This window comes from Ammodytes marinus, assembly GCF_949987685.1.
Source record: "Ammodytes marinus genome assembly, chromosome: 12".
Classification (NCBI taxonomy): Eukaryota; Metazoa; Chordata; class Actinopteri; order Uranoscopiformes; family Ammodytidae; genus Ammodytes; species Ammodytes marinus.
The window spans coordinates 30,207,201-30,229,850 of NC_137216.1; the positions used below are offsets into that span (position 1 = coordinate 30,207,201).

The 22,650-nt window shown below is 41.8% G+C and overlaps 1 protein-coding gene across 1 annotated transcript in view; it reads right to left on the reverse strand.

Moving 5' to 3' along the window:
* ttn.1 (titin, tandem duplicate 1) overlaps window positions 1-22,650 on the reverse strand; it is a gene marked incomplete at its 5' end in the record, with an annotated part of 234,322 nt that overhangs the window by 196,286 nt on the left and 15,386 nt on the right. The window contains 27 exons of the mRNA XM_080038532.1: window positions 92-373; window positions 714-992; window positions 1,104-1,391; window positions 1,496-1,774; window positions 1,868-2,149; window positions 2,389-2,667; window positions 3,304-3,585; window positions 3,824-4,390; window positions 4,637-4,915; window positions 5,632-9,255; window positions 10,155-10,628; window positions 11,275-11,727; window positions 13,125-13,313; window positions 13,526-13,642; window positions 14,041-14,325; window positions 14,799-15,030; window positions 15,356-15,666; window positions 16,162-16,422; window positions 16,896-17,156; window positions 17,444-17,704; window positions 18,072-18,335; window positions 19,046-19,306; window positions 19,755-20,015; window positions 20,321-20,584; window positions 20,826-21,098; window positions 21,549-21,815; window positions 22,072-22,350. Of these exons, the coding sequence (XP_079894658.1) occupies window positions 92-373; window positions 714-992; window positions 1,104-1,391; window positions 1,496-1,774; window positions 1,868-2,149; window positions 2,389-2,667; window positions 3,304-3,585; window positions 3,824-4,390; window positions 4,637-4,915; window positions 5,632-9,255; window positions 10,155-10,628; window positions 11,275-11,727; window positions 13,125-13,313; window positions 13,526-13,642; window positions 14,041-14,325; window positions 14,799-15,030; window positions 15,356-15,666; window positions 16,162-16,422; window positions 16,896-17,156; window positions 17,444-17,704; window positions 18,072-18,335; window positions 19,046-19,306; window positions 19,755-20,015; window positions 20,321-20,584; window positions 20,826-21,098; window positions 21,549-21,815; window positions 22,072-22,350 (11,154 nt within the window). The remainder of the gene's footprint in view (window positions 1-91; window positions 374-713; window positions 993-1,103; window positions 1,392-1,495; window positions 1,775-1,867; window positions 2,150-2,388; window positions 2,668-3,303; window positions 3,586-3,823; window positions 4,391-4,636; window positions 4,916-5,631; window positions 9,256-10,154; window positions 10,629-11,274; window positions 11,728-13,124; window positions 13,314-13,525; window positions 13,643-14,040; window positions 14,326-14,798; window positions 15,031-15,355; window positions 15,667-16,161; window positions 16,423-16,895; window positions 17,157-17,443; window positions 17,705-18,071; window positions 18,336-19,045; window positions 19,307-19,754; window positions 20,016-20,320; window positions 20,585-20,825; window positions 21,099-21,548; window positions 21,816-22,071; window positions 22,351-22,650) is intronic.

The window sequence follows — 22,650 nt, forward strand, 5'->3', positions numbered from 1 at the left end:
AAACGACCAATGTGGACCAGACTTGAAGCCATCAGTCTAAAGTTTATCTAATATAACCAAAGTTTATCTAATACAACCAAAGTAAACCAACCTTTGACTGATACTGAGCTGCTGGTTTGGTCTTTGCCGGCCTCGCTCGATGCTTTGCAGACATAATCTCCACTATCGTCTACAGAACAATCCTCTACCTCCAGAGTGGCTAGAGAATTGTCGAAGGACATTTTGTGCCTGTGGTCTGCAGAGATTTCTGAGCCGTTTTTAGACCATGTGATCTTAATCACAGGCGTGCCTTGCACTTTGCAGGACAGGTTCAGAGGGTTTCCAGTTTTCACCACATATGAAGGCTCGAGCTTCATTGTGAATGATGGAGCATCTGTGAAATGATCATTAACAGCAACAGTAGAAAGAAGAGGTTAATTTAAGGGAAGAACATCTTAGTTCATCGTAAAACTTGAGCGTACAGCATGAAGGTATAGGTGAAGTCTGCGATTATGGAGAATGCTTGTTGTAAAAATCACTTTTTGTAAAAAAAAAAATCCAGCGTTAACACTGGATTTTTTTTTTCAGTAAACACACACAGTAGGGACAGGTGACGAGATATTTACAGATATTTCACAAAAAGTGATTTTGACACAACACAACAAGTTTTCTCTCAGATCGTTGACTCAACCTTTTTAAGCGTTCAGCGCAAAAAGAAAGAATTAAGATAGCACCTTTCACAAAGACGACTGCAGTGCAATCCACCTTCCCCGCTTCGTTGGACACTTGGCATGTGTATTTACCAGAGTCAGTGGGTTTGAGAGAGTGTAGCTCCAGAGAGCTAGAAGTTGCCTCTTTCTTTATCGCATACTTTCCACCAGGGAAAATCTCTTTCACCTCTTGGAACCATTTTATAACCAGAGGAGCTGTGCCGGTAAAGGCTGATTTGAGAACAACGTTTGACCCTGGTGTGACGTCCTGGGATTCAGGTTTCACCGTGAAGGTTGGTGGTTCTAGAGTAATTTAAGGAAGGGGGGGGGGGAAACAAAGCATACATTCATATCCAACGCCTAGTGAGAAATCCTGACCATTTCTGTTGTTCTTTTTATTTAAACTCATCTAACCTTTGACTGCTAAAGTGCCCGAGGTCTTGTTCTGGCCGGCATCGTTTGAGGCCCGGCATGTGTACACTCCACAATCGTTCTGCTCCAGGCTGGTTACGATCAAAGAGGCTCTACTTTCACTGAAATCAAGCTTATATTTGTCACCGGCGTGGATTTCCTTATCGTCTTTGAACCAAGAAAATACAATGGGCTGAGATCCGGCAGCTCTGCACTCCAAGGAAGCATCACTACCGATCTTGCCACCAACGTTCTTTAGAGGTTTGGTGAAATCTGGTGGAACTGCGCGATCTGTTTTGAGGGAAATATATCAAAACTGTCATCAAGGAGCAAACTCCTAAAACTGCTAGCTATTAAATTAACACAATGTATTCTTGGCTAACGCTAACACTGACCTAAAACCGTGACTGTGCAGGTGCACTCGTCTTTTCCGACTTTATTCGCAACCTCCATCTTGTACTCGCAGGTGTCTCCTTTGTCTGCCTCGAGAATCTTTAAAGTGGCAGTGCTTTCCTTCAAGACCATCTTGTATTTACGGCCACTGATCATCTCTTTGCCGTCTTTCAACCATTTCACTTTCAGTTCTGGGGTTCCAGAAATCGTGCACTCCAGCGTGGCTATATTTCCAGCGGACACAACGATGGATGCCGCTTTCTCTAAGATCCTAGCAGGTTCTACAACAAAGCACCATTTTTTTTTTAGACTTTTCAAACACCCTACATTTAAACTTTGGGAAATGCTGCTATCAAAAAGGAATATGCTCTAACCTTGAATGGTTAAAATAGCTTCACATTTCTGCTCTCCTGCCTGGTTTTCAGCAAGGCAAGTGTACTTTCCGCCGTGCCTTATCTCAGCAGAAGAGAAGGAAATGCTTGCGACGTTGTTCTCAAAAGTCATCTTGACACTTGGATCGTCGTCTCTGAGCAGCTCAGAGTCTTTCATCCATTTGACACTGATGGGAACTGAACCTTTTACGGTTCCCTGCAGCTTCAGTGTATTTCCCGACACTGCTGTCGCGCTCTCAACCCTCTTTGTGAACATAGGAGGCTCTGAAATAGTACGAGTAATGATTCAAACAACAGCCAAGAAGACTAGAATAATAATTAGAATTCTATGTAAGACACTGCAGGCAGAAAAGGCTCAATTGAGATTTTACAAACCAAATTTGTTTTAAATGTACGTAATCAAATGGCAAAGTGTCATGATTCAATAAATTAGTTAAATATTTACCCTATCCACCAGCAGTGTCTTGCCGTCTAGCCTATATCCTTTATTCTACATTACTAACCTCTTTGTTTAGTTACTGACTTAGACGTTGCAGACCCAACATCATTTGAAACGACACATTCATATTCTCCAGCGTCAGCGCTCTCAAAGGAGTGGATCTCCAGAGAGTTGAGCGCCCCCTGAGACACTATTCTGTACTTCTTATCAGTCGCAAGGCGTTTTTTATTCTTTTTCCACGCCACATCAAACGGAGCAGAGCCTGAAATCGCACATTCCAGCACAGCGACAGATCCTCTCACTGCCTCTATGGGGATTAACTCCTTACTGAAAGATGGGGGCTCTGAAGTAAAAACATATTATGGTTCAGTTAGATGAGTTTTCCTTTGCTGACTGATCACTTGGTTCTAGGGCTGAGCGATATGACCAGAATCTTATAACAATAATTATAAATTGTATTTATAAAGCACTCGCTTTTCGAGAAATTAAAGTTACTCATATCTCAATATCGGTCATTTCATATCCTGGTAATGATACATATGACCATATTAAGGTTTGTATTCGTAATTTTACAAGAAAAAAGTTGTAATATAAAAAAATGCATGTTAGCCTTTTTTAAAGGGACACTGTGTAACATTTTAAGTAATTTATTAGCTAAAATCAATATCCTCATTCATAAATAGGTCCTCATTGGTGTAAAATCACCTCTGTCAATAATCTGAATTATCCTCCTGAGTGGAGAATTACAAATATTAATATTAAGTAATTAATATTGCCTTTTCTCTTAGCATCCAGGCCGCAATGTCGTCCAAATGACGAGAACTATTGCCATTGTTACAACGAAAAAAGCGATATTGCATAAAATGAAACCATAGACATTTTTATTTTGTCAGACTATTTATATAGATATCTCGTCATATCGCACAGCCCTATTTTTTTCAAATTTGCTTCTATATGTAAATAACCTAAATCTACAAACCTTTCACGGATACTTTAGTGCTGCAGCTTTCACAGCCAGAGTCATTGAGAATCTCACAAGTGAAGTTTCCACTGTCACTCAACTTGACATCCTTAATCTCAAGAGTAGTAACACCTTCCTTAAGACTCATAACAAATCTGCCACCAGCGGATATCTCTTTGCTATTAAAGAACCAGGTGGAGTGGAGTTCGGGCGATCCGGTGATGGAGCACTGAAGGCGGGCAGTGCTGCCTTGTTTCCAAACTGTGGTGGGTTCCAGCCTCTTTACAAAGACTGGCGGCTCTGGAGAAGTTTGTGTTTAAAAAAAGAAGCGGCCATTGAGAAGAAGTCAAAGAAGTCATTTAAGAAAAAATAACAGCGAAGCAATGAAAGAGAAGGGATAAAAGACTGACTACTACTTCTAACACTGGACACCACAGAGGAAGAAAATCATGTTAAATTTCAAAACTGCAGATTTTTGCGACAGCTTCCAATTCTGCAATAGCCATGAAGCAATAACAGTTTAATAAACAGCGCTTACCTTGGACCTTCACCGAAGTGGAGCAAGTTGCACTCCCAGCTTCATTTGCCACCGTACACACATAATTTCCACAATCTTTCAATGTGGTTTTTAGGATATCGAGACTGACTGTCTTATCCTCAAAAGTCAGTTTACAGTCCGGAGACTGGTGGACTTTTCTACCGTCTCTGGTCCAGGTGACATTGACTCCAGTGTCCTCGTCCACCTGAGCCTCCAGGTGCAGAGGAGTTCCAACCACAGCGGCGACCGCACCCAGGGGCGTCACAAAGTTGGGCTTATCAAGAGCACGCAGCTCCACGTCACACTCATTCTCCCCAACATCGTTGGACACTTTGCACATATACAGCCCCGTGTCAGATTTCTCGAATTTGGGTATCTCGAGAGTGTGCTTATTCTTTACACAAGAGATTTTGTAGTGTGTAGGCACTTTGGGTAAGGCCTGGTTGTCTTTCAGCCAGACAACATTCAGTGGAGTAGATCCTGATATTACACACTGAATCTCTGCCTTTTTCCCAACATACAGGGTCTGAGGGATGGGTTTAATAACAAAGGCAGGAGCGCAAATCTCTATAAGAATTAGGAAAAGGAGAAAGACATTAGTGGTTATTTGTTATCCCTCGTTAAGTGATGTTAAACCAAAAACTGCTCGTCGGATCAAAACAATCCGGCAGAGCATAAAAACGTCTCAAGCACCAATGCTTTTTAAACAATCAAGACCATCAAAGAACAACAAAATAACAACCTTTGTGGAAAAGAGTTCAACAGTTCTCAAACTCAACCAGCGAAGAAGAAGTAAACATGCGCTGCTCTTACCAGTCACGCTGAGGGAGGCAGAGCATTCATCACCGCCATGTTGGTTGGAAGCCTTGCACGTGTAAGAACCGCTATCGTCCTTGCCTGGGGCAAGAATCTCCAGGCTGGACGTGCTGAAGCGGCTGACAATTCTGTATTTATCTCCATCTTTGATGGGGTAGCTATCTTTGAACCACTTGAAGCTCACATTTGGAGCGTCTTCAGTTTCACATTCAAACTTGGCAAGGTGGCCAATGTTTATTTCCATTGGGGCAATTCTGTGTTTGAACACAGGTTTTACTGCAAAAGAGAGAGAAACAAATGACAAAGTAAATACACAGGAGTCGAAAGGATTTGTTTTTTTACTTGTGGTGGAGATGGAGTGAACCTGGGATGGAAAGTGACAAACACAAAGTTTTCCAGGTTGTGACTGTAGGGAAGAAAAGATGCGTTAGGTTTGGAGTGAAGTGACTGTGGAAGAGGAAAATGGGATTTACATTTCGGTGATGAAAGAGAATCTGTGACAAATGGGAGAGAAATCATGCAAAGAGGAATGGACCAGGAATGATGGAAGTTTAACCCTAACCCCTATGTACTGAAAAACTGAAAAAGTTAGGAAAACTCAGAATTTCAAGGCAAGTGTCTGCACTGGACTTTTGAAAATCTAGTCCAGACTGTTGCCTTGAAACAGTGAGATGTCTTAACTTTGTCATGTTCACAGTGTGGAGTCAAAGGTGATTCCTGATGGTTATGAATGGGTGATATGCATGTGGAGGAATGGATGAGCTTGACAGAAAAGTGAGGATGTCATTGCTGTCTGGTGAAAACCTCAAATTCCAAATTAAATTTTACTTGGAACATACCCAAAAGACTTAATTTAGCCCTTTAATAGGCATTTAACTCGTAAAATACTTTTCTGATTTCTAATTGAGGTTTTAGCAGACAGCTGAATTGAATATTCACTAATATGTGAAGTTAGTTGATGATGAAATCAAATAATTGATTGATCATCAAACCTCGTGGGACCACAGTGAGTCTCGCAGACGTCGTAGTCCTGCCGGCATCATTCTCAGCCTCACAGACAAACTCTCCTTGATGCTTTGCCTTGACAACTTTGTCGATAACTAGTGTGTATGTGTCCTGCTTCTTAGAACACTTGAACTCTTTGCCAGATTTCACCAATTGTCCGTTGAAAAACCAGTTAACTCTGGTTGTGTGCTTTATGGTTGCAGTAAAAATGTGCTTTCCGTTTTCCTCAGCGCAAACATCCTCCAAAGAATCAACAACGACAGGATAATCCACCATACTGTCGGAGGTTTCACTGATCATGATCGCCTCGGAGAGATACTCATCGCTTTGTACAACAGAATCCACTCTGATGGTCATTTCAGTAGTGGTAGATTCCCTTTCCGACCTGACCATCCTACTACTCGACTCACGGACCTCAGACCGTCCTTGAACTATTGCGCTTTTAAAGGAAGCCCTGGCTTCAGTTTGGACAGTTGCGGACTCATAACCAGCTGAAGGCAACCCAGATAAACTCTCTGCCACCAACACTGTGTCCACCACGGATGACATCACCTCTTTGGAGCGTGCTGAGCTAAGACGCGCTTTCTCCGGTTTGTCTATCTGCATTTTACCCGGCTGCTCTGACGCAAGACTTTGATGCTCTTGGAAAACCATTGCATGCAACGCAACTTGGACTTCAGACCTAATGTCAGCTGTCTGTGGGTATTCACCTCCAAACGACAGCGTGATCTCCATTGGTGCACCGGGTGATGTGATGAGGTACGTAAACATGGCCCGCTTCGGTTCCCTTTTAACCTTGACTTCCTGTACTTCGACAGCCTGTAATTTCCCTACAACATCAGCCAGTAACACGGGCTGGTCGCTAGCTACCGCGGACTGAAAAGCCTCTTTGATCTGACGCCGGATATTCACACTCGACGCTTTGGGAATGTGAATATTAAAGTTGAGTTCTTTCGGCAGAGTCAGAGTGTCTTGAGACTCGTGAACAAACAACACTTCTTTCGGCTGCTTCTTCACTCTGACAATCGAGCCTTCAGATTTAATAATCTCACTTGATTTCTCTCCGATAATTACCTGCTTTTCTTCTAGCAACACAGACTGTCGGACTGACTGACCCTCCTGAATCTGCACTGCAAAGTCTTGCTCAGCCGCTTCTAAGATGGTGCAGCTTTCAGTGGCGACTGCTTTCTCCTCTACAAAAACTGATTTTTTCGGGATTTTAGGCTCAACTCTCATCGCAGGCTTGAATTCCTGATCAGTTTTGATGCCATCGGTGTGACCCTCCTCAAGAACCTGAGTCTCTGTGACATTCAAAGACTGCCTAATGTTCCAGGAATCTTCTTTCTGTACTAGCGCTCGCTGTGGTTTGACGTCGGTCATTAACGGCGTTTCCTTTGGAAGAACTATGGGCTGAGTAGAGATGGGAAGAATGCTCGAAGGCTTTGGCTCAGTTCGAAGCTCAGATTTAACTCCTGTCACCGAAACATCTAAATCTTTGTGATAATCTGCTGTGATTTCCATTCTCTCCTCTGTTGTAGCTGCATGCCTTCTAGCCATTTCCTTTTTCTGTGCTGCCACCTGCTGGTCAGGTTTAGTAACAGTGATTAAACCTTCCTTCGGTAAAACTAATGCAGAATGAATGGACTGAAGGTAGTGTGTCGGCGGTGACTCTTTCTTAGGCTGAATAGTCATGGAATCGGTCTTTGCCGAAACCTCTGAAGTCGTCTCACAAACTACAGTCCTTTGCTCTTCTTGAGTCACTGAATGAACCAGTGGAGGACTCTTCCTTGCCTCTGCCTGCTCTGCCAAAGGCCTTTCACTGCTAAATTTACCTTCAGACTGTAGAACATCCTGATCGCTGATAACCTGCAGATTCAGGAGTCTCTGTCCCTCCCGATAAGGTTGCAGAGAAACCGACGATGCTAAACCTGGCACCCGAACTGTCTGCTCACCCTGGAGACTGTATTTCTCTTCAGCAATTACAGCTGATTTATAGAGAACATCTTTGCGTGGTGTGATACTTTCCTGGCCTGGTCTGTGTATTTCAAATGTCTCCTCCTTGGATAAAGCCACTCTGGTTTCACTCACTGGTGCCACCACTAATTTAGATGTTTCTTTCTCGATCAATGGTTTAGTTCCTACATCTAAAGCTGGCAGATTCTGAGTGTGTCTTTCGGTGACTGGCAGTTGTTCTGTGGACTGAGCCGAGTATAAAATCTTAACTCCCTCTGTGACTTTGAAACTCCGCTCTTCCTCGGGCCTGTGAGTGACACCTGCAATTTCATCCTTGATAGGTAGAGCGGACTGTACCTGGTGACTGCTTAGAAGCTGCTTTGGTTCGGTCAAAGTCTTAATATTCTCGGTAGTTTGGTCTATCAAGGCCTCAGCTCTCACTGTGGATAATGGGATAACCTCTTCAGATGTGGCCGACATGAGTTTGGATGGCTGTTGTTTGGCGTACGCTAGTTCAACGATTTCAGGGCTGAGAATGCGTTCGGAGTGCTGTTCCGTGATCTTCTGTCGCTCCTGGACTGAAGATAAGAAAGATGCCATGTGAAGTTGCTTCCCAGGAATAGCGGAGACTTGTGTCGGATGAGTAGGAGCCAAAGACACACTTTCTTGTATTTCATGAGATTGCAGGACGGCTGCCTGGTGTGTGAGCTGCTCGCGGTGAAGCGTGGCGGCTGAGATATCGAGCTCGCTAAGAGTTATGACCTCCTCACTCGGAATAATCTGCCTGTCTTCAGTGCTAATGGTATAAATCAATTGATCGGCGAGAGTTCTTTCCTGGTATAATCTGGATTCTTTGGTTTGTTCGGTCATAGATATTTTCAAACCTTTTGTTTTCTTGCCTAACACCAGAAGCTCTGCGGTACAAGAGGCTTCTCCGTACTGGTTTGAAGCCTTACAAGTGTAGACGCCGCCGTGCTCTTGTTGGACACTCTTAATATGAATGAAGCCTGATCCATCTGGGTTGTTCACCATGATACAGAACCCACTAGGCTGGATGTGGAAGCTGCCTTTCAGCCACTGGACTTCAGGGAGAGGTTCCCCGGTCACAATGTACCTGAAGAAAGCCTGACCTCCTTCAGACAACTCAAGAGACTCTATTGTTTTGGTGAATTCTGGAGGTGTTCCACCTGGTGCAAATGTTCTCTTATCAACCTTGTCTTCCCTTTCTGGCTTTTTCACCTGAACATGCAAGTAAGAAGTGCAAGTTGACTGACCAAATCTATTGCTCACCGTACAAGAGTACTCTCCTTCATATTCCTTTTGCACTTTTGCAATAACCAAGCTATACTCATCTCGCTCTTGAACAAACGTAAACACAGATGAGCTCGTTATGACCTGCCTATTGTGGAACCACTGAACGGTCGGCTTGGGGAAACCAGACACTTTGATAGTAAATGTCGCCGTTTCGCCAACAGTCGTGGCTGCTGGAGAAAGTTCGCTGAGGAAAACGGGTTTTTCTTTTTTCTTTTCCAAAGTGCTGGAGAAGCGTTTGGACTCTGGCTTGAGTTCAAGTGTTTTAGTTTTATCAGGTAACTTTAGGCCGGTGTAGAACGACTCCTGGATGTCCTCTTGCACTGTGACGGTGGAGCTAGAGAAGGCTGAGTGGAATAATGACAGTTTAAAGGAAAGTGAGACACAAAACGCCAGTCACAACACAATCAGCAGCTCTGAAAATAGAAGGCCTTACATGGAGTTATATTCAACAGTCAGGTAAATCAAAACACCATGTTTAAAGGCAGTATCAATGATTCTGGAGAAAGCTTGTTGTCAATATAACTTTTTGTGGCGGCTGTGTCTCAGCTGATAGACCAATCGTCCACTGATTGCAGGGTTGGTGGTTTAATTCCCTGGATCACAAGGAGATATTTACTGATTTTGACAAAAAGTGATCTTGACAACAAGCATTTTCCAGAAATGCTTATTCCACCTAAAACATTCAAACATACCAGTAAAACATTCTGGAACTTTTATGAACATTAGTTTCTTTCCAGCGCGATCTAAGGACAAAGTCACAACAATAAATGTACCTTCTTACAGATAAAGGAAGAACATTGCAACAAACAAAGACGTCACTGACACAAAACAATATTTACCTTTCGAATCTTGGAATTGCATTTGTCCCTTCTCCACTGCAGTTACTGTAAAGACACAAATGTTAACAAATTAAAAACAGTCTCAAAACTGCACATAAAGTCTGATATGGTGCAAGACTGTTAGAATCAGTGACAGGTCGTGCATCCATATTATCCTTTTGTCTTTTTTTTTGTCTTTTAACTGACTTTCTTGCATGCTTTCTTTTGGCCTCTGCTTTTTGGAAAACTGCTCAGTGATATGAGTGTCCCTGAATACAGAATACAGCTATTAAAACCTTGTTGAAGAAGTGTTGTCGCCCTGTGAAGTGAACTCAAGTGTGCCTCTAGAAAAGCAGTGTGGCATGAGTGTTGGGCTAAAACTAAGCCCGAAGGAGCAGAAGGACCAAAAGCATGCAAATGCCAACCTTTCATCATAGCATCCTTGGCTGAGATGGCATTTTTGCAATTGTAAGAAGAGCCCCTTAGTCCGGGTCCCACATTGTTAACATTGACACCACAGCAGAGCGGGCCGTCATGCTTGACAGAGTAAGACACTGAATCTTCAACATTGAACCGGTTGTAAAGCCAAATGAGAAACGGAGTAGGAAGCCCCTTCATAACGCAATACAAGTCTTTGTTTCTGATCTGCATTTCGGGGGGCAGTTTGATCAGGAATTCAGGGCCGTTGTTGAGGCGTTGGCTTCGCTTGTCGTTTGGCTGGACGTCGGGGAAATACAGCTGGCTGATGAGGGAATAGGTAGGCGAGGGTCCCGGCTTCTCCAAGGCCTCCGGTTTGTCGAGGTCAGAGGGATCTCGAGGGAAATCCCTTTCTGCCTGAGACACTTTACGTACAGAATCGGTAGGGATGGGGGTTTCGGCTTTGAGATTTGCTTCTTTAGCTGGGTGAGAATAAAGTTAGGGAGAGTAATTAGGGGTCAGAGTTTATAAGGCTATGAGTCTCAACACTAAATGGTTAGTGGATGGATGGATGGATGGATGGAAGTTAGAGAGCCGAAGATGGAACAGCGGGAAGATAATAAACTATATTATAACGCTGGTTATTCTATTATAACAGGTTACAGGATAAAAGCAGTGGTGGAAAGTAACTTAAGACATTTACTCGAGTACACATTGTATGCTACTTTAGACTTTTACTCCACTACAATTATTTGATAAATTTAGTTTGTAGTTCATTTACTAATTTAAATTTTTCACACAAGACATATGAAGAGATTATAAATTATATGCGGAGGCTCGCAGCCCAAGTCAAATTTCCCTATACGGGACTATGAAGTAGTTATCTTATCTAATCTTATCTTGCTCTTAGTATATTTTCCTGATTATACGTCCATACTTTTACTAAGGTTACATTTCCATTGCAGGATCACAGTTTGATATTTGTACTTTTACTTCAGTAAATTATCTTAATACTTAATCCACCACTGGATAAAAGGAAATATTAAATATTGAGGAGGGTTCGAAGCAGGTTGAGACGCAGGATGGACCAGATGGAATTAATTCATTAAAACAAGAAAGATTAACCACCTTGAACAGTCAGCTGTGCGGAGCAGCTGTTGTGTCCGTGTTGGTTGGTGGCAGTGCAGCGGTACAAGCCTTGGTCCGCCACACCAACACCGTTGATAATCAGGGACAACAGCCCGCCGATTTCAGAGCTTTTTACGCGCTCTGTTTCGGCCACATTCCGGCCGTTATGATCCCATTCCACAGCGGTGAACGGAAGCCCGTCAAACGAGCAACTGAACTCCGCCATGTCACCACTTTCCACGCGGACGTCGCTCATTTCCATCAGCAGTTTTGGGCCCAGTTTGACACCAGAGCCCACACTCTCCATTTGAATCTCATACGTCTTCCAAGACACTGACGAACTTTCAGAGAACGTCTGTGTGAACTCAACACTGTGGGCGGTTTGTCCAACCACACACACAGAGCTCAAAGTCTCAGTTTGAGCCGTTAGTTTAGTCTCTAAGGCTTTTTCATCTGGGGCAATAAGAAAGGGTAGAAGCATTAGGTTCAACACATCATCATTCTGGTGACTTCTTCACAGCGTGTTTTTGCCAAGAATCGTGCGTCTGGAGTGGAGCGTTGATGGATCAGTCGCGATCAGTGAGGGAGTGGACAGTCAGTGGCTGCTTTCCGCTGTCAATCATGCAAGCTTGACTGGAGCCAAAATTCAAAATAAAAAAATAAAATAAACCAGCTATGGATTACTATATCCGTGCTCGAGTGTGAGGAACCCGGAAAAATATGTTTTCCAAAGTTCCGCTCTGTTTTGTTTCCATGCTGCATTCCTTTTGAAATAAAGATTCCTGTCTTTGAATAAAGACGAAGTTACTGTTAAAAGAGTTGGAAGAGACCACGTCATGCATCGTGTAAGAAAAACCTGCAAGATTATCACCTGTTACAGTGATAATAAGAACAGCAAACAGACACCACTCAGGGATACTTATAAAGATTGTTTTTGCATGCTCACAAAAACGATTAAGTACAATTAGTTTGTAATATTGTCAAAATGAAAAAACGAAAGGCTCCGGCTCTGACAAACTGGATGAATAACAGTCCCTTTGTTTCATATTTGACAGGTAAAGGGGAGTGAAGGTGTGAAGCTTTGGTATAATCGCTCTGGAGGGAAGAAAGAGACTCACACATACAAACATATCCATCGGGACAAAACAGGGATGCTCTGATTGATTGATTACAAGGGCGTTATAGCATTTATAACATTTAATCAAAGTCCGAGCATAATGCGTTTTTTTATTTATTTTTTATTTTATTTTTATTAGACATAAGCAACACGTCTGGGGGGTCGTCCTTGTCGAAAAGACGCCTCCCACACTGAACGACGCTTCTTAGCATCCGACATGTGGTTAGCTAGGTTAGCTGATGGAGTGGCTAGCAAGCTATCTAGCTCTGACCAACCATTAAATAGCTGGAAAAGAAGAACACTGTCTTGCGCAGATTCATTTTTGTCGCTAAATGAATGCTAGGCAGTCAGTGCAAGAGCAGTTAAGACGAAAATATCAGAAGCTTATGCTAGCAAAAAATAACTGTTGGTTAGAAGGTGGTGTGACAAAGATGTCTACAGCAGGCTGACTGAAGCTCAAATTACATTGGCAGATGCTCTGGGTCTGCTATGGCCATACCATGATATTGTTTAATTCTAGATGTAGCTTCTAAATGAAAACAAGACTTTAAAACCAATCTTTTTTCTTTTTTTCATATCAGTAAATCAAAATGTTGGAGCCACATTTTGAGAATCAGAGCATTCCCTGGTGAAAAACATGCGAGAAGAGAGTATCTAAGTTTGTCTATTGAAGCCAAAGCAGTGAAGCAAAACATGTTGTTTCGTTGATCAGAAAGATGTCTGAATGACTTACCGTCAATGTGCAGAGAGGCTGTGCATGTGACCATTCCTGCCGCATTAGTGGCTACACATGAGAACTCTCCCTCGTGGGTGAGGAGAACTCTGGAAATGTCCAACTGGCAGGTGTCACCAAAACGAGACATTTTGTAGATGTCTGACGCTCTGATCTCACTGTCATTACAGAACCAAGAAATCTGCAGCTCTGGAGAAAATTAAGAAAACATCTTTGTTTGGTACAGATTCCCACCAAAAGAATCACACCATAATCATTTTTGGATGTTTTTCAAGATATGTTTTCTAAAAATCAAGAAGCCCTACTGGACCTTCAAATGTGACAATATCAGTGATTGTGAATGTTTCAGTATTACTGTCTCTAAACCATCAACCAGACTAAGGGTGAGTGTCGGTCACTACCTTCCCCAGAAACGCAGCATTGGAACTGGGCATGCGCTCCCTCTACGACCAGGATGTCCTCGACTGGAGCTCTGAGCACTGGAGCAGCGACTCTGATGGTTTCAGCGACCTCAAGAACTAAAAGACAAAAACACAATCAATCAATGATGGGACTCGGTTGGACTGTGCAGAGATCTTTATCAGAAGTTTTTTTTTTCTTCTCAACAATTATTGTACAATAAAAGATGTCAACAGACGCCAAATGGACATTAGAATAAAGGAAGCCACGCTAAATCTCGCAAACCGATTCTCTAACTTAATTTTCAAAGCCAATACAATTATTGTCCCTTCAAAGCATCACATTTCATTGATATTACCATACAATTCATTATTAGATATATTTGTACCTTCTCATTCTGAATATTGAAATGAATGTTATTGTATAGCGTACCTTCACACATTTAATTGATATTACCATACAATTCATTATCAAATAATGATCCCATTCTGTATACTGAAATAATTGTATAGCATACCTTCCACTGTGAGTTGGGCAGAGCTTGTTGCCTCTCCGTAGTCGTTCTTGGCGGCACAGCTGTACTCGGCTGCGTCTTCTGGGAAGGTTTCCAGTAGCAGTAGTGTGTGTTCTCCAGCATCATGGAGGAACTTGCACTTGTAGCTTGTGGCCAAAGCCTGGGAGTCTTTGTACCAGAACACTTGGGGCTCAGGGATCCCACTCACAAGCACCGAGAATCGGGCAGAGCGACCGGACGTGGCCGTCTGCGCCTGCATGTGGCGGGCAATCTGAGGAGGCTCAGGCACTAAACATGGGAAAAATTTAGTTTTTTTATTAACACATATCAAAGTACATGAGATTGGAACAAATTTTTTATTTTATTTCAACATTTAATAAATTATCTATAAACTCTAAAGGTAGAAATAAGAACTGCTTCTAAACTAAGTTATGTAAATAGTTTTAGAGGCAATATTTATGTTTTGAAATCGGTAGACATCTTGTCAATAGTCTATAGAATAAAACCAAATAATTCATTTTACTTTAACACTTATCTAAAAATAGTAAAACCAGAGGTCCAGAGGGTTTTACTTCACTTAAAGTGTTCTTTAAAGTAATAATACTACATTGATAATACAAACATTTAAATATTAAGGGTTTATTGTTTTTACTTCTAACTTTGTCAGCAGAGATTTGCATGTACTAAATCTTAAAGAATTTGCAAGAAGTATAACAGTCGAAAAAACGTGAAGCTGATTTGATCAATGTTTTGTGTCTTACGTTGTACGTTAAGGCGCACAACGCTCTGGTTCCTCCCGGCCAGGAAGGTGTATGCTCCGGCATCGCTCCTGTACGTCTCTGCGATCGTGAGGCGATGAAGCTTCCTGATACAGACGTAGCTAAAACGTTCCTCCACAGATAACTGGATCTCGACGCCGTTCCTCAGCCAGCGACCCTCCACCTCATCCTCATCCACGTCAAACTCAAAGGTGGCTCTGTGCTTTTCTATGACCTGCAGGAAAATATACGGATGGGCAAGTTGAAAAACGGAATTAACTGGTACGGGGACTAGACTGACAAAGATTAATTGGCTATTGACTAAATGTCTTGGTTAAATAAAAAATAATTGCCCTTGATACATCTCCATGTAGCACTTACATGTGGCACTTTGTAGTTTGGTTTATTTGAAGCTATAGTACTGACGTGATTCTTGTTGTTCTGAGTTTGTAACTTCATGGTTGAATGCACTTAATGGAAGTCGCTTTAGATAAAAGCGTCAGCTTAATAAAATGTAATGTTATGTAATGTTTTAGCTTCTCAAATAATAATGAACTCACCGTGATGGTTCTGCTGGCAGGCTCTGAGATCTTCACGTCGCGGCCAGTGACTGTGAGGTTTGCCTTGGACATACTGGAACCGGCCACAGCCACGTATTCTCCAGCGTCGGACAAACGCACCGTTGGGAAGCAAAGGCGGTGCACATACTGATCTGAGGTCATTTTATAGTTGTCGGACATCTCCATCTCCTGACCATCCTTCATCCACATCACCTGGATGTTTGCTTCAGAAACTTCACACTCAAACGTGGCTCTCTTCTTCTCCGTGATCTTGATGTCTTTGAGTTCTTTGGTGAAATTAACCACGCGAGCTGCAGCAGCACAAGAAACAAAAACAGAACAGGGGAATTAATCAATTTAAACTTTTCATAGCAATGAAACCGCTCTTTGAGGGTTCTTCAAATAGCTTATTTTAACTCTAACCCCTTAATTCTGTGGGACCCTTTTATGACGCTTAGAACAGATCTATCTATCTATCTATCTATCTATCTATCTATCTATCTATCTATCTATCTATCTATCTATCTATCTATCTATCTATCTATCTATCTATCTATCTATCTATCTATCTATCTATCTATCTATCGTCAATGCCATAAAGTTTTGGATGGATGGTCTTAATTAACAACATTTAAATGATAAAGAGACATTGGTCATTTCCTTTTTTAGGTGGCTGGAGATCCAACTGGTCCTTAAATCTGACATATTAAGTGAGAAGTATATAATCACACTGTTTTTATCGGTAGAGTTGGTGGAGACCAAAGCAGAGCTAAAAGGGAAAAAATACCAAAGAACGCCCCCCTTACATTCCACGTAGAGTTTGGCTGTGGTGACTGCCGATCCGGCCATGAAGCTGTACTCTGCGGTGTCTCCAAAGTGAACGTTCCTGATGTTTAGAGTGTGTGTGAACTGTTTGCAGCGAGATTGGCATCTGTCCGTCGACCGGATCTCCACACCGTTCTTCAACCATTTGTAGGTGACTCCCTCGTAGTTGATGGTCACCTCGAACGTCACCATGTCTTTCTCCTGAGCGTTCAGATTCTGAAGCATTGTCGTGATCATGATGGCTGCAAAACAATAAATTAACCGTTAATTAATCGAAACTTTCAGATAAAAGTATAAATGAATGAATTGTCCTAACATTATGGGAAAACAAACCTAAATGAATCCTGAATTTGCAAACACTTGAAATGATGATGTATTTTTTTTATTAATAAAATGAAAAAAAGGTTTATCCAACATCTAAATTTCTGTTTTGTAACTATATGCAAATGTAGGCATTTAGTTAGATATTGGCCAATGTTCACTTTTATTTCTGAAAGAATTGTAATACAAAAAGATTCCATGATGATGTCTAAAAGTTAAACATGTACCGCTATTCCCCTGCAGTGTCTCAACTTAATGAAACAAATAATTGTATGTAAAAATAAATAATTTTATCTCGCTTAGAGGGGAGCACATGTAAAAAGTGTCTGACTTTACCCCACTCTCCCCTACATAAATTCTCCATATTGCAGTGAGTAAAAGGGAAAGTATTTACGGTTGACGGTCAGCTGGGCAGAGACTCGGTCGTTGCCACAGACGAAGGTGTATTCTGCTGAATCACTCTTGCTGGTGTTCATGATCTTCAGTTGGTGGATTTTGCCCTGAACAACGATCCTGAACTTCTCGCTCATCTCGATCTCCACGCCGTCTTTCATCCAGGTGGACGGAACGTTGTAGTGAGAAACTTCACACTCTAACGAAGCCACGTGGGTTTCAGGAACCGCAACGTTCTTCAAAGGTTTGGTGACTCTCAAAGCTGCAAGAGGAAACATCATGTCAGTGTTAACATGTTTTATATGTATCAAAATGAATTTTCATAGAATTCACCGTTCAGCAATTGTATTTAGGAATACAACCAACATACCAACATTTGTGTAAAAAAAACTCTTGGAATTAGACACTACAACATTGCCATTACTGTAAAAATGCCTTTGTTTTCTTTTTGTTTATTCAAAGTATAAGTGATAAGTGGTGGGTTAGGGTTCATCACTTTCATACACTTTTCATTTTTCCAGCCTGCTAACGTGCTAAGCTAACACTTACCCTCGACGAAGAGGTGAGCGCTGCATTGCAGATGGCCGACCATGGCCGTGTACTCTCCCTCTTTGCTGGTGTCCACATCCTGGACGAACAGCTTGTGGGTTTTCTTCTCGGACAGAATCCTGTAGTTTCCGTTAGACTTCAGCTCTTCGTTCTTGAACATCCATTTCACTGGGATATTGTCCTCGGAGACTCCGAGCTCAAACACGGCGACGGCTCCCAACAATGACGTCACATCCTTGGGCTTCTTCAGGATCTTAATGGCTGTGGAGAAAATAATATTCAAGAGTTTAATATTTAGGATGGTATGAAGTCACCTTAAAGATGGAGTCAGCAATTCTGGAGAATGCTTGTTGACAAAGACACTTTTTTGTGATTAAAGACGTACTTCACCAGTGGGAAAATGAAGGTGTATTGAACTCTGAGATCCTGTAGTATAAATGTGCCCAGTTGTGACATCACATAAAACACTCTTTCTGCCTTTTCTCAGGCTAGGATGAACTGATTTCTTACATTTTTGCACATTTATACTACAGTACATAGGATCTCAGAGTTCAATACACCTTCACATTCCCACTGGTGAAGTAAGTCTTGAATGACTTGTTGGGTTAGAGTCAGTATAGTTTCTTACTCTCTACGTTGAGCCTGGCGTTTGCAGACAGTTTGCCCAGTTTGAAGGAGTACACCGACTCGTCCACGGTGGTGCAGTTCTTAACCACCAGTGTGTGGACGGCGCCTTCAACGGTGATTTCATATTTCTGGCTGGGTTTGATCTCCACTGAATTCTTGACCCACTGAGCTCCTAACACATCCTCGTGGGTCAGCTCCAGACTGAACACAGCGTCCTGGGTCTGGACCACGTTCACGTTCCTCAAGGTCTTCTTCACCTTCACAGCTGTGGAGCGAAATAAAAAAAAAAATTAAAATGTGGTTCTGTATGTATATATTCAGTACTTAATGTGATTATTGCTAGAATCTTCAATAAAAAAATTAAATAATAAACTTTATTTGTCATTGCACATTGTCATGTCACAAGTACAGAGCAACGGAATTACGTTTACAGTTTAAATCCCGTCCAAGAAACATGAAAAAGACAGTGACCAATAACATGGGAGACAGTAGGGAGAAACTGTATCACTGTGGTTAATACATAGGGTCTCACTGCAACAATTCTAAATGTTCCTGAGTATATTGGTCTAAGTTCTAGTCAAAATATCTCATGACACTTAATATAAGACACAATCCCCAAAGGAAGCAACATTTCAGTGAGATTCAGGGGCTTGAATTGAGAATTAGGATCGCAAGACTGGCTTACTATGACACAAAAGCTATTCCTATTACTAGTAACAAATGCTCAATATGGGTATTTTTAGCTAAATTCAATGTAAACACTATCTCATCTTAAAATGCTAAAATATAAAATACTTATCTTATTTTGAATAGCTGATTATCTTACAATCGCACTTTTTACATTTTTGAGTGCCACAATACTAAAATACTTTTAATTATTATATTCCATTTCTACCAAGTCTGTTCTGAACAAATTTTCTTTTTCACACTGCTCCTTTAAAATGTTCTGTATGTGTGTGTTTCCTTCAGACTTACCCTCAACCTTGAGATTGGCTGAAGTCTTGGATGTGGCGACCTGATAGGTGTATTCTCCGACGCTGGTGGCTTTGGTGATATTAATAACCAGGCGTCTGACGGCTCCTTTCACTTCACTGTGAACGTTATCGTCGAAGTCAACTGGCTTTCCGTCTTTCAGCCATTTTCCCTCGGAAGACGGGTTAGCAACTTCACACTCCAATATGGCGGTCTGGGAATCAGCCACCACCATATCACGCAGAGGCTTCTTGATGGCGCCGCCTGGTGGTGCAAAGTAGACAGAATTACAACGTGTTAATTTCTGATAGAATCCATCTCTGGGATATCCGAATAATCTACTTAAAACATATTCCTAATTTATAATTAACTTTAACGGCCATTATCTCAACATTTCTTCTTTCAATACTTTCCTAATTGACACATAATTAGTTATATATCGCCACATTAGCAAATTTATTTCTGAAGAAACTGTAATACAAAAAATAATAGTGTAAATGTCAGTAATCAACTGGCAAAGTTCCATGATGATATCTATGAGTTAAACATATTACCCTATTCACCTACAGGGTAAAAGCCTCAAAAATGTGAAATGACATGCTGTAGACGCAGAGATTCTGACAGAAGCCTGAAGAATTTATCCAACGTAGCATAGCTGCAGAAGTAAAAATTATTAATTAAACTTGAATTCAAAACCCATATCCCGTCTTACCTGATACAGTGAGTGAAGCGCTGCACATCTTCTCTCCAGCAGCGAACATGTACTCGCCCTCCTCATCCTTCATGGAGTTCATGACGGTCAGAGAATGGATTTTACCCTTGGACTCCATCTTGTATTTGGGTCCGGCTTTGAGCGGCATCCTCTTGAAGGTCCAGAAGGCATCGACGCCCGGGTGAGAAACTTCAACTTCAAACCTGACGTTCTCAGACTCAGAGCACTCTATGTCCTTCATCGGTTTCACGATCTGGACGGCTGTGGAGACGAAAACCGGAGTTAGCTAATGATGAACTTGTTGTTCTTTACATATTTACATGTTAATCAAAGATAACGGTTTTATTGAAAGCTATTTTAACCTTAACACATCTTTCAAACAGACACAGATGTGCTGGATGGATCTGGGTTACCTTGAAATTTAGATTTAGATTTTCCTAACTTTTACACTTTTGCAGTGCATGTAGAAGTCAAAGCAAAGTACAGATGATCATTGATCTACTTAAGGCAAGGCACGTTTATGTATATAGCACAATTCAGACACAAGGCCATTCAAAGTGACTTACTCTGAACAGTGAATTTGCAGCTGGTGTCGGCGCGGCCAACCACCAGTTTGTATCGTCCTTCATCGGAGGCGTAGGTCCTGTTGAAGACCAGACGTTGCTTTGATCCTTTGGCCACCATCTGGATTCTCTCGCTGGCCTGAATCTGTTTATCGTCATGGTACCATTTAATGGAGCTGACGTCCTGAGCGGAGATCTTGGTCTCCAGAGTGGTCTTGGTGCCTTCAACTGAGGTAGTGTCCTTCAGTGGGCTCAAGATGCCAATAGCTGCAACACACAAGAGAAAATATATTTAGTTTTGTAATGTTGTCTTTTTGACAAATGAAACCTTAACCCCGTAATAGATTTAGCAGTTAAAATAAATGCTCCAGCTTATTTAGAAGCAGAGTTATTACAAAACGTAGATTTCCCAGTGGCCATTTTGTAAATTCCAAGATGGCTGCCACATAGCCTATCGCACAACAGTTAATAGTGAGCCTGACTGTTACAGAAAACAGTTAACACTTACTCTGAATGACCAGCTTTCCAGAGGTGGAGATCAGCTGAGCAGGAACCTCGAAGGAATACACAGCAGAGTCGTCTTTGTTGGTGTCTTCGATGAGGAGTTTCTGGATTTGTTTGTCGATAACGATGTGTACACGGCTTGAGGCAGTGATGGGCTTCCCAGACTTCATCCAGGTTCCTTCTACGTCCTCCTGAGAGAATTTCACTTCCAGCTGAGCGATGTCGCCCTCACAGATGGTCATGTCGGTCAAAGGCTGCAGCAGTGTCACTGGGCGCACTGAAACATACAAAAAAAAACATGTTAGGAACTGGATAGAAAGGCAGACTGGTGCCCCCTAGAGGCTGCAGTATCATTCACGCAACAATGGAACAAACAACATGATGAAGATTTCTTGGTCTTCCTATCTGGGGGTTAAATTATGGAACACAGTAAATTAAAAAAATTGCAACTCTTCTTTTTGGTTTTTGCAATACAATGGTTTGTGAGGTTTACATAGTTTCAAGATGGCAGCAGAGACTAACACATATCCTTTTCGTGGAGTTGTTTCAAGGCAATCCGCCTGTTAGAATTCAATATTTGTATTATTTTGATGGTGATCCTAGAGGTAAGTTCTTCAGGGATCATCATCTCACACACCAAAAAATATTTTGATGGATTTACCACTCATGGTCCAACAATAAGCTCTAAATCTACTGCAAAAGTACAACATTAGTCCCAATTACTCACATTTCATCTTCAGTGTGGCTGTTGTAGTGAACTCGGCCACTTTGAAAGTGTATTTTCCCTGATCCTCCTTCCTCACATCCTTGACGGACAGAGAGTGTCTTCCACGGCGGGAGGACATGACGTATTTACTGCTGTTGGACAGAAGCTTCTCTCCAAAGTACCAGGTGCCTTCAACATCCTCACGAGTCACTTCACACTCAAACTCTCCAGAGTAAGTCTCAGGAACCTCGGTGCTCTCCAACTTTTTCAAGAGATCCAACGGGGCTCCTGTTTAACACATGACACCATCATTATAAGTTTCATTAAATTATTAATATCAGAATTTTTCCACACACCTTAGCAAAGCCATCAGTTTGTGGCTGAGATTAAGTTTATTTAAAAAAAAAAAAAAAGTAAAACAAAGATCAATAATCAAAGTGAATTGTTGATTTTGGGAATGGTGACACCCCAAGGTTTCAATGTGTCCAAAATTAGGATTCTGGTTTGGTCCTCTCTAACCGTAGCCAGCTGTTAGCCAACCCACCTTCCACAATGAGCCTAGCAGTTGTTCTGACATCATCGTCGATAACTTCGCAGGTGAATTCTGCGTCGTCCCTCATGTCAAGCTGCAGCACAGACAGGAAGTGGACCTTTCTGTCTGAGTGCATCCTGTATTTGTCTCCGGAGAAGACCTGTGCATTGTTCTTCAGCCATCTGACCTTCACAAAAGGCTCGTTGGTTTCACACTCAAATGTAGCCAAACTGTCCTTCTCTTTGGCTTCCACGTCTTCCAGTTTTTGTGTAAAGCTGATGACTGTCTTTGCTGCAAAAAATGAAAACAAAACCAAACCTTTGTTAGAAACCACACTATTTGAATGCAGACTTAAATGTAGTTACCATACACCACTGATAAATGCTGTGTTCTGATTGGTCAATCACGGCATTCTAAGGTCAATTATTTCTCGATAATGGTCGCTTTTAAGGATTATTCCCCGTTTCTATGGATAACAGATGTTGTTTTGGTCGATCACTTAGATAGACATCTACAAACAGTTACATACTACTTCTTCAAAAAACAATCAACTACTTATTCAATATGACTTTAAATGTGTCAAGGAAGCAG